At 30.9% G+C, this 12,278-nt stretch overlaps 2 protein-coding genes across 2 annotated transcripts in view; one reads left to right on the forward strand and one right to left on the reverse strand.

Annotated features, from left to right (window-relative positions):
• Nucleotides 1-10,818, reverse strand: part of LOC109346418 (zinc finger protein ZAT10-like) — a 23,954-nt gene extending 13,136 nt beyond the window's left edge. Inside the window, exons 1-2 of the mRNA XM_019585966.1 lie at nt 10,814-10,818; nt 1,355-1,361 (exon numbers count right to left, since the gene is read on the reverse strand). The gene's annotated coding sequence lies outside the window, so the exon portion shown is untranslated. The remainder of the gene's footprint in view (nt 1-1,354; nt 1,362-10,813) is intronic.
• LOC109346417 (zinc finger protein-like 1 homolog) lies at nt 121-5,076 on the forward strand. The gene is made up of 9 exons (XM_019585965.1): nt 121-392; nt 904-984; nt 1,389-1,509; nt 1,599-1,693; nt 2,177-2,248; nt 2,918-3,166; nt 3,319-3,427; nt 3,909-4,095; nt 4,568-5,076. The coding sequence occupies exons 1-9, from the start codon at nt 369-371 to the stop codon at nt 4,653-4,655; spliced, it is 1,026 nt and encodes a 341-aa protein (XP_019441510.1). The 5' UTR covers nt 121-368; the 3' UTR covers nt 4,656-5,076.

Genomic DNA, 12,278 nt, shown 5'->3' on the forward strand with positions numbered 1-12,278 from the left:
AAAAAAACTTTTCGGGCCCAACAACAAAGACCTTTAGTACGCTGTATCTTTGTAATCCAGCCCATGCAGATTATAATTTTTTTGGTTTGTTTTTCTTTCCGGTTCTGGAATGAGTTAATTAGGAAAAAAAACTCAAACAGATCTCATATGGCAAACAAAACGTAAGAGAGGAAATTGGGTTTCTTTAGCACTGAGCTGAGCCTATTATTTATCAACAAAAACAACACAATCTCTCACTGAATAAAAAACTTTCAACAATTCTCTTCCATGATTGTGATTATATGATCACACTCTTCGTTTCAATCCCTACAAATCCATCTGAATTTTTCTAAAGCTTTTTGCATTATCATATCATACCAGTCAATGCAATGGTGGTTTGCAAATGTCGCAAGGTCTCGCTCTTTTCTCTTTCCTCACCTAAAATTCCCGCCTTTTTCAAAACCCTGAATTTTGTTTAGCCATTCATGCTTGATTTGTTTGATGGGTATGTAGATCGATTTGAAAATCTAAGATTGTTTTAGATCATAATTATACGGTTACGTATCGTGTACAAGGTTCGGCGTATAGGGCACCACTTAGTAGGTTGAAGTCGTGTAATAATAATATAAAAATTGACGAAACTTGTGGAACCGGATGAACTAGTAACTATGATTCAGATCAATCATGTGTGATCTATGAACTTTTGCATTTTGTTTGATTTGAGTTTTTTTATGTGAATGTGTGATTGAAACGTGTATTTGAACTAGTGTATCAATCGGTTATTCGATGTAGCATAGAAGTGAATATTAATCTAGGTGGTGTTCTGTATGTGAACTTTGCTTCTTCAGTTATTTCCCATTTTGTTGCTTCTATAATTAGGACTGAACTGATGTGGAATTTGATTGATTTGTTATGGCGTTTTAGGCTACTAAGTTGTATTGCTTCGTGCACAAAGTTCCTGTTTGCGGAGAATGTATCTGCTTCCCGGAGCACCAAATTTGCGTGGTAATTTTCTCATTCTGTATCTTCTATTATTATCATCTTCCAATTAATGCAAAAGCTGTGGTTTTCTATTGATTTCTCCTTCTTCATATCCACTCTTGGTCTTATTTCTCATTTTATATTATTAAAATTTGTATTGGTTCATGATCAAAGGCTTGGATTTTATTCTAGTTCTGGCTTTAGCTTGTTTTTTAGGGGAATAAGTTGTATAGATGACTTCTTTTAGTGATGCAATGAAGAAATAAATTTGGGAATGAATCTTGACTTTGATATTATACTCATACCTTTTTTATTTCTTTCCTCATTTGACATGAACAAATGATAAATTTTATGATTTTTTTTTAAATATGGATGTACCACACTGTGTTTCTGGGTTTAAGCTTTGTTTGTTTTGTCATCTTTCATAGATACGTACATATTCAGAATGGGTTATAGATGGCGAGTATGATTGGCCCCCTAAATGCTGCAAATGCCAAGCTGTTTTAGAAGAGGGGACTGGATCTCAAACTACCCGACTGGGTTGCTTGCGTATGTGATTTTGCTTATGTGTGTCTTCGAAATAAATTCTTTTGAACTTGAACTGAATTACATATGATGAATTTAACGCTTTTACATAGATGTAATCCACACAAATTGCTTGGTCTCACATATCAAGAATTATCCTCCACATACTGCTCCAGCGGGATATGTGTGTCCTTCATGTTCAATTCCGGTAAGATTTACCTTCAAATGATTTCCTTCTTTTTCAGTAAGTTTTTGGGATAAGTATTGCGTACCAGATATCTATTTATCTGCAACTAATGGTTTTCCTTAGGAAAATTGTCATGACTTGCTGTAGTTCTGTTGTCATTATTTTAAACTGAAAGTTAGTCCTTTGATTTTATCTTGCTATGTTGCAAATCAAATTTCGATCATGGAACATGTTATAGGTGCCCAAAACATTGTGTGCACCCAGGCACTCCCTCTCCCTTCTCATTTCAAAATCATTAATAATAGCTCGTCCTTAAGGATCTTTTTTGTAAAAATTGCTTAGTCAAATAAAAGCGAAGGGTGTTTTGAAAATGGATATTATATTAGTGATATGCATATAACTTGTTGAACTTATATTGTAATTATGCCTTCAGTTTTTCGAACTTCCTCAATGCAAAATCTCCCCTTTCTTTTTTGTCTAATTTTGGTGAAATAACTCATGCAGATATGGCCTCCCAAAAGTGTGAAAGATTCAGGATCTCGTCTTCATTCCAAATTGAAGGAAGTTATCATTCAGGTGATTTATGAGTACTCAGTTGGTGGGATCACTTCTTTACTATTTTATAAGATAATAACTAGGGAAGATATCTTGACACACAGGTGTACTAGAGCAGCCATATAGTCATAAAATGATGTTCTATGTAGCAATTGTTGTTTTGGAATATAGATTAGAAAAGGTCCTAATTTGAGGGTTCCATGGTAGAATCGGTGATTGTCATGGAAAATGTAAAAAATAGAGTAAAGGAATAGAAATACACATTAGAAAATTTAATGCTAAAATATAAGAAACTCTCTAATTTATGTGCAGAGAACCCTTTTAATGTCTCAAAAAGGTTGAGAGCCTCTGCAATATCAAGAATTTGAGCATACATAAAAACAATAGTGGAAAGTTAAAAAATCTAAAAGATGTGAGGAAACATCATAGATAAAAGCAAAAGGACACAATTAAATTTTTATTCTAATTGACAGGGGAACAATTTTACCTAGTTGGAAAAGGTTTGGTTGTTGCTGGCTTGCTTCTGCTGAAAGGTTGCCTTTGCTAGTTTGCTTTGGTTTAATCAGTTATACAAATGCACATTTGCATTTCCTTTGTGATAGTTTTATTTGCACCTGGAGTTATTTTTGTCATCTGTTTTCTTCTCATTATATAAATGAACTTTTCATTAGTTTTATCTGTTTTGTGCAGGCTGGTGTGGAAAAGAATCTCTTCGGAAATCATCCAGTTTCATTGTCAGTGACAGAAACACGTGGTCCTCCACCTGCTTTTGCTTCCGATCCATTGATTGGTAGGGAAAATCATGGAAACTCAGATGCACTAGATGGGTACTCGCCTGCAACTGGATCAGAACCTCCAAAACTTTCAGCGACAGATATTGTGGAGGTAGATGGCCCCAATTCAGCAGGAAATTTCATTAGAGGCTCAAGTCCTGTTGGTGTAAGGATTTTACTGTAGTTTGCTGCTTCTAAAAACGAGATGTTTCAGTTTACTTGTTCTGTGTTTGTATTTTTCTGTCCATTTTGCCTGTAGGCCTGCATTCTCTCTTGTTTTATTCTAATGTGGGTTGTATCTTATTGCAAATAATTCAGCCTGGTGCTACCACAAGGAAGGGCCCGGTCTATGTTGAAAGACAGAATTCTGAAATCTCATATTATGCTGATGATGAAGATGCCAATCGTAAAAAGTATACAAGAAGAGGTGATATAATCTTGTTGAGTGAATTTATAATATTTTAAAAGGTTAAATATGTTTTTAAAATTAGTCGAGTCCCTTCAACCTAGTTTATTTTGCTTTTTGTCCCACTTGTTAGCTAAGATCCATTAAGTGGTGATATAGCACCAAATATAGATGAGACATGACATGTCAGCACTTAATGGAATTTAGATAACAGCAGGGGCGAAAATAAAAAATAAACTAGGTTGCAGGGAGTCAAGGACTAAACCATTTTTTCCCAGGGACTAAAAATTAAATGACCCTATTTTACACAGTTAAGCCTATTTTAAAATTTGTGTATTGTGATTGGAGTCTTTTTAATCCAATAGAGGTTATTAGAAATATTTACCTTCTGATTTGATAGGTCTTCTGCTGTTTATTTTGGCTTAAGGCTTCCACTGCTCTTAAATGCTGAAGCTTGTCTAGTTCTATTTATTAATTCAAATTTCCATCTTTGATAATGCAGGTCCATTCCACCATAAGTTTCTTAGAGCATTGCTTCCTTTCTGGTCCAGTGCTTTACCTACTCTACCAGTGACTGCACCTCCAAGAAAAGATGCAGCAAATGCAGCTGAAGCCTCAGAAGGCCGTACCCGGCATCAAAGATCATCAAGGATGGACCCGAGAAAAATTCTTCTCCTGATTGCAATTATGTATGGCTCTTCTTTCCCTTCCTGTACAATATATATTAGTCAAGGTAGGAAATGCAGAAGAGGAGAAAAGATAAGAATTTTTAGCAATTAAAGTTATGTATGGTTCACTGGTCATTCATAACGAGGATATAGGAATAATGTCTAGGATAAGTGGGGAACAACTTGGTAAGTGAGCTGGTATATTATTTCAGCAAGTAGCATATATCCCAGGATTAAAGCAACTTATAGGCTGCTGCTCTAATGTCACTTTATACTTGCACCACACACACACACACAGATATATATGTGTGTGTGTGTGTGTGTCTAATTGTTCACCATTCTCTTGTTGCTAAGAGAAGAAAAAGAAAGCCATCACAGCACAAAAAGTGATGTTTCAATTTCACTACAATTATAGACTCCAGTTATATTGAGTTTCAGTAAAAGTATATAGACTGCTAGTCTTTAACTGAATGTTATTATGATCCATATGCAGGGCGTGCATGGCAACTATGGGTATATTGTATTACAGACTGGTGCAACGGGGTCCAGGGGAAGAAGTTTCTAGTGATGAACAAATTTGAATAGCGCTCCCATTTTTATATTTGCTGGTTACTGCTACTTATCTATCTGGCTTCTTTATTTGGACCAATCGCTGTGTTTTGGCCAACATTGAAGTAGCTGGTTGGTAATTTTCATTTGAATGCCATGACAGTGATGTGTTACATAAAATCCTTGTCAGTCATCTTTGTTCACTGCCTTCAGTTTTGGTATATCCATTTGGAATGTAATTGCAGATTCAGGTTTAAATATTGTTCTGTTAATTGACTTTAGATGTAATTATCTGGAATCCTTAAATGTTGAACTCCAATTTGTCTCCAACATTTCAAATATAACCTGCACATTATGTAAAACAACGCTTACCTTTTATTAGTTAAGAATAGGACTTATCTCGGAGCCGTATTTCAGTTCCATTGGAAAGAAAGTAAAATGATATGTCTGAAATCGTTGCAGCTTGAACGTGTTTAACATGTATATTTTCATTTGATCCTACAAATCGAAGGCCTGATTTCAATAAACAAAAATTATGAAGTTGTGAAGTCAAACATTGAGGACTAATGCTCCATTTGGAACAATAGAAATAGAAGAGAAAGAGAACGAGGGGAGAGAAGTTAAAAGAGAAATGATCTCTTTCTCTTCTTTGGTTTAGGGAAGAGAATGGGAGGAGAGAAGAAAAAGTGGAGTGTGGCTCATCTATTTTGTTTCTCTTCTCATGTGGAGAGAAAATAAAATGAGGATCAATTGTCTTAAATTATGTTCCTTATCAATGAAATGAATCAAAAACAAAAAATAATTATAAATATTTAATTTTTTAATTGATATTGCATGTTTTCATTAGTGGGTAACAAGATTTGCAACATTGTTTGGGATAACATATTTCTATCCGAGAGGTTTTAGAGAAATCTTTCTCCTCTATTGTCTTAAGATTTACTGTATTTTTTAATGTATTTCTCTCTTTTCAATTTCCTTTTACATATTTCTCTCTTTTTAATTTCTTTTTTACATATTTCTCTTTTTTTCAATTTTTTTTTACATATTTATCTTTTCTTATTTTATCTTTACAACCAAATGGAGCCTAAGTGAACCTACATGTGACACTTTTTTATGAAACACTATTGTGCTGTTTGCACACCTTTTTCACATATAATTTATACATTCAGTGATTCATGATTAGTATCCTTATTAGTATCATCATTCATGCCGTGGTTATGAATATTGCTCGATGTATAATGAGTGAAATATTTATATTATTTATACTGTAAAAATTTATAATTATATAATTCATTTATATTTAAAAGTTAATAATTAAATATAAATGACGAATGATCATTGATAATATAAAAATATCTTACATTGATAATTAAATAATTAATGGTTGGTATGCATGTGGTGGCCTAATCAATAATACTTTACTAATCACATAATGGATGATTGCAAGTAAGGGATGACCCAATGCATTGAATGAGTTTCTCAACTAATAGGGTCTGAGGAAGGTAAATGTATATAGTTTTATACCTGTAGGTGAAAAAACTATTTTTAGGATTTGAACCCATAATTTTTAGGTAATAAGATAAACAATTTTATCATTGTGTCAAGATTGGCAGACAATTAATTATCATATTGTGTTTGAAAGAATGTATAGTTAGACTTTTCCTAAAATATAAGGATAGAAATAAGTGTAGTTATGTGAAGAAGATAGATAGACTCAGATTTTAAAAACACTTCTAAACCTGAATTGGATCAATCAATAAAATTTCTTAGACATATCTTTATTCCAAATGACATTGTCATGCAACAGTTGGCATTCGATATGTGATATTTTCCTATCGGATTTTATCATATGAAGAAATTGTTTCAAAGGTGGATATCCTAATTTTAAACGTCGTTGTGCAGAGGATCCTGGTCAATAATATTAAGATGAAGCATGGAGGTACTGTGACTTTGATTATTTATCTCTATAACTTAATATTAATTATTAAGATGAAGGCTTAGATGTTGCGCATGCGAGAGAATATTAGTTCACCCATGTCAATATTTTTGTCATTTTCAAAGTCAAGTTATAAATTTAAGCAAAAGTCCAAATGTTTTTTTAAATGAGCATCGTAACCTTTTGGTTTCATAAAAGTCATCTTCTATAATTTGTTTAATAGATGCAAAAATCCACTGTCAAGTTCGGAATAAATAAGAATTTAAATTGACACTACATAAACTATATTGTAAATTTACCAAGGATTATGGAATTCGAACGCTTTAAAAATTCTCCACAGAAGTTGTCATGTTACATTATGGTATTCCCCATGGAACTCAAATGCATTTGAAGTACATTAATACAATTCATGTTATTATTATTTGCTCTTAACTTTAACACTGGATTTTCAAAATGAGAAGCTTGTTTAGATTGCATAGTGTTATAAGTTAAACGTTATCATTACCTAAATTATTAAATAATTAATTAATAATAATAATAATAATAATAATAATAATAATAATAAAATAACACTACCTTACTATATATGTAACTATTGCTTTGCAAAAAAAAACAACATGTCCCTGTTTACTTACCAATTTTTCAATGACGTTGTTGACATTAATAGCTAATTTTCTAATAAAAGAGAGTGAAATAAACTAATGATGATTAGAAAAGAGGTAAAGCGTAGATATGAAAAATAACAAATAACTTCACGAATAAAAAGTTATATAGACCAAAACTTAAAATATTTTTGTTTGGTATAAATGTATTATGCGAATAATGAAAGATATAGTTTATATTTAAGTATTTTTTATAAAATCAAGACAGCATTTATAACTATTCTTACTATTTTACTCCTATACTGTTAATTGTGGTAATGAAGAGAGGTAATCACTTTTATTATTGGAAGATACTAAATGGAAAATTAGGTTAAATGATTCACTAATTTAATGAAAAGATACTTAGTTAATTACATTTCTGAAACAATATGTTAAAACATTTAGAATATGAGAAAAAAATGTATATACTGACAGTGTAAAAGTTTTTTATACTGTTATTGTATTATTTACCATTCATTTTCAATCATTATTGATTTTTCAAAAAAATTCTAAATAAAATGTATTATCTAATTATGTATAAATCTTTACATTATCAGTGTATAAATATTACTCTATTAAAACATTAAAAGACACTAAAGAAGGAATGAAGGTAGTAGTGTGTATAATTTACGACCTCTAGAAGTGCTTCTAGGTTAGTTAGAAAATGAGGTATTAATATATTTTAATCCTTTAATTTTTTATTCAATTTGTAAGTCATACAGTGTAAGTTGCAAGTATAAACATTATTAATAAAGATAAAATATGACAAAAACTTGGAAAAAAAAAACTAAAATAATAGTAAGTACAAATTTATATGCGTTATTATGTCTTGATCATGGGAAAAGAAGGAGTAGTCAAGAAAAGAAAAATTGAAGTGCATATTAAATAGGACATTAAAGCCTTCTTCGGTTTTGACTATTATATGGAGTAGTTGACAATTAAAATCATCTAATTAATCAACCCAAAAAATCATATAACCAATAGAGTTAAACGGTTGACAATTTAAAATTAACCCTTTTAAAAAAAGTGGGGAATAGTAGTTCCACTGAATAGTTTATTAAAGTAAAAGTGCATGCTATAATCCCCTCATAATATAGAATAGTAGCCTCCATTGACTTGCATGGATTTATAGTTAGGGGATAGTTTTCAGTGTTTCATTTATCTAAAAAAGCCACTCCAACCCCATAATAATACAATAGAAGAAGACAATAAAAGAATATTCCTTGGGGCATTGGCTGTATTTGCTCGTTATTCTTTAATTGGAACAAATTAAAGGATTCTGAATTTCAATTACCTTAATTATGTCTTGCTATTGGAACAAAGTTCCGAACTTCAGGTAGTAGTAATGTATGTAATGAAAATGATTTGTCGTTTTGAAAATTGGGAATTGTATTTTCGTATTTTTGCCTCTTACTTAATTAGAGATTATTACCTTTGGAAATATTTATTCAAAAATAATGGTCCCCTCCTAAATTATAGATTATTACCTTTGGAGCTATGGTCCTTCTTACGGATGGCAACAGAGCGGAACCAACACGAGTAGTATTTTCTCGTACTCATACTCGTACTATTTATGGAGTAACAAGTATTTCTGAATACCCCACAAGTTTTTAAGTTTCAATATATATTTATATATTTTATAATAATCAATATATATAAAATAATTATTACATCAATAACGAAATCTATAAACATATTAAATTTATCATATATTTCAATCACTAAAATTCATTATAAAATAATACAAAAATGATAATATATAATTATAAAATAATATTAAAAATGTAATATATATAAATTATTTAATTAAAAAATAAATTTATAAATATGCGGTACTCGCAGGACGGGTATCATAATACCCGCTCTCAGCCATAAATTATTTTTAGAGATACCCATCACAAATATTTTAGCAAGTACCCATGGGGCATATATTTTTGTCATCCCTGGATTTCTTCTTTCTTGTTCTCTTTCCGCTTTTGATTGTATAGTAGTGAATTTTCAGATTGTTTAAGTGTTTATCTTAGATAATAAATAAAGAAATTTTACTTGTAGACTAAATATATAAAATCGATCTTTTTCTATGTGTGAAGCAACATTGGACCATATATTATTATCTGGTCATAATATAGATAACATATGATTTGTTAGATAGCAGGCCGAAGGGAATGATTATATTGTCTGAAGCCTCCACTCGTGCACTGAGATTTTAAATCTTTAAACCTTTTACTGAACAAAAAATGGATTATAAAGATAGAGGAGAGATTTACTTACTTCTCATTCTTGTCATTAAATTTAGGAAAATCTAATAATTTCAATTAGTGAGTAGATCTAAACCATTGGATGTCCCAATAATTAATAGCTAGAATGAGAAGTAAGTTTAAAAAACATACTCTTGGAATAAGTGAATCTCCATTCATAAAAATATAACAAAACTGGTCTAGTCATTATGCAGTTGAGTTTATCTTTAAAAAAATTTATATGTCATTGCTAGTAGGTGATTTCTTTTTTGATTTTGGGTTGTCCTGATTATGTATTTGTTTATATAATCTGGCTTAGTAGTTTCTGCTATTGTTGGTGTAGATATGGGTTTGTTGAATGCTATAATTGGCTTTTTTGGTTTAGCCCTTAATATGAACCTTCATTAATTTTGTCTTGAGCAATCTTCTTTCCTTCTTGTAAATAAATTAGGATCTCTACCACTATTTGTGTGTTTTTGGAACTTAATTTAGGAAGAGGTTAGATCATGATTGAGCTAAAGTTGCAACACATAAATATATAAGTCATTTTTGTGTTAAGAATATTTAGACGCGGCATAGTGTGTTATGAGTATTTGAAATTTCATCATTTTTTAATAATAAAAAATTTCATTAAAAATGAGTACAAAGGGTATTCATGCTCATTGCAAGGCTGATATATGCTTACATAATAGAAGATGAAATGCAAGTTATTGAACTCATACACTAATCAGAAAAAGAATTATTCCTACCAACACGTTGTCAATGTTTGCTTTCTTATCCAAGCTTAGGTTGTAGAGTCTATTACACTTGATCTACTTCAAGTTGTTTGGAATCTAGCCAAATATCATGCCATAAGCTTGTATTCTTTGTATCCCAGATCTCTTATCCTAGTTTGTTTCCTCATTTGTATTCCAGACTAATTAAAATATGTTATTCAATTAAATAAAAAAATTATAAAAACAAATTATATTACTTGGTATAGATATATTGGGCAAAGATAGGAAGAGATGAGATTTTTGGGAGAAGATCTCAGTCCTATCCCCATATGCCTACTCTCATTTCATTTCAATGTTTTTCTTTGGATGGTTAGGTAAGAAATATGCCTCTTGTGACATGAATGAATATATTATTTCATTGTTTGAATGATATAACTTTTGGATGAAGAGTTATCAATGAAATGTTAAGACTCTTGGGAAAGAACCTATATATAGTGTTTGATGGAAACACTATACTAACAAGAAAAAGGATCAAAAGCATTGTCTCTATCTCTGCCTATAAAAGATTGCTCTATCAGCCATCACTTAAGCAAAAACATAGTAAGAACGGGAAGGAAATATAAAAGTTTATCTGTAAACCAAGAACACCAAACAACATACAAAAAGAGGAGGATCGTGTCGCCATGAACAGAGATAATCTATAACTATTCTTATGATGTAAAAACTATGATTTCTTAAGATCGATTTATACGTTTCCATGTTAAAATTACAGGTTATTTATCCCACTTGAGATAGTTGTTCTGATGTTATTTAACCTATCCAATGATGCTTCTTTATCTTTTAAAAAAGAGGCTAAAATAAGTGCTTCTATTCCTTGACAACTACCTACTTCCTTTTCTTTCAGGTTTGCATGAAAATAGATTCAACTTTGCTGGACATACTCAAACCTGGTAAACAATTTGATTATAATAAAGTTACCAGCATCCAATAACGAATTACACATATTATTTGACATTTGATGAAAAAAGATGTCAAAAATTCAGTTTTTTTCTTGCTACAATTAGTTTTCCTTTATTATTTATATACTATATTGTGGGACAATCCTGTGAATGATGGAAATTTGATGGAGTACAAAATCTGTTCATATATGAAGATACAAAGTAACAATTAGTATATATTGGCATTTTTAGGACTGTACTGGGATCAAATTGATAGAAATTTGAAATGTTTCTTTTTTTTATATTTCTTAGGGGGTATCTCTCACCCTTATTAGGTAATGAACTAATCCTTCCAAGGTGCATAACTGTCTCTCCCAACAAGTGTTGCTCTCAGGAATTGAACTCTTGACCTTTTGGTCATTCTGAGGATATAGTAAAGCCTTACACAACCAGACCAACATCTTGTTGATAAATGTTTCAATTTTACAATACTATTTTTTATTAAAATTGATTTTTATGGTGTTCATGGATGCTGGCTATTCAGGTTGGTACCATGCCGCGATGCCAATTATTTGATTTAGAACAATATATAATAAATACATAACACTTTTGTGACTGCATCCATCACATTTAGTCCAGTTTAGAATTAATACAAAGAGTTATCAACAGATTAAGTGTTTTTCACAATAAAATGGACCTTGAGGTTCAGATTTTCATTCTTTATTTAATAAAATAAATGAAAAATCAATCTCGCTAATAAGAGCTCTTGCTCTTCCCAAGATTACTTAACTTTATTCTTTGAATCAGTTTCGTTTGACATAACTACAGTTTTCCCTCTTCTCAAATAATAATGATTATTCTGAAGCTTTAGTTTGAGTTTTACTTTGTATTTTACATTATTTAAGGTTACAATTCCATTAAGATATTACAGTGATTGTGTGTGTTTCATTCTTCCAAGCACATTGGGTTGGTAAGTTTCTTCCTGATACGGTCTTGATATGAATACAACTCGTTAAGGGCAGGTTAGTGGTAACATATTATTAATGTGCATGTATATTTTAATTTTAGGAGTAAATTACACTGAGACCCTATGGGTTTTAGCGGAATTTTACAAACCACTCCTTACTATTTTACACCTACACAAATCTCTATTTTTTTATACTTTCATTACACTGACTACCTCTGCA

Source organism: Lupinus angustifolius, chromosome LG04 (assembly GCF_001865875.1).
Source record: "Lupinus angustifolius cultivar Tanjil chromosome LG04, LupAngTanjil_v1.0, whole genome shotgun sequence".
In the NCBI taxonomy this organism is placed as follows: domain Eukaryota; kingdom Viridiplantae; phylum Streptophyta; class Magnoliopsida; order Fabales; family Fabaceae; genus Lupinus; species Lupinus angustifolius.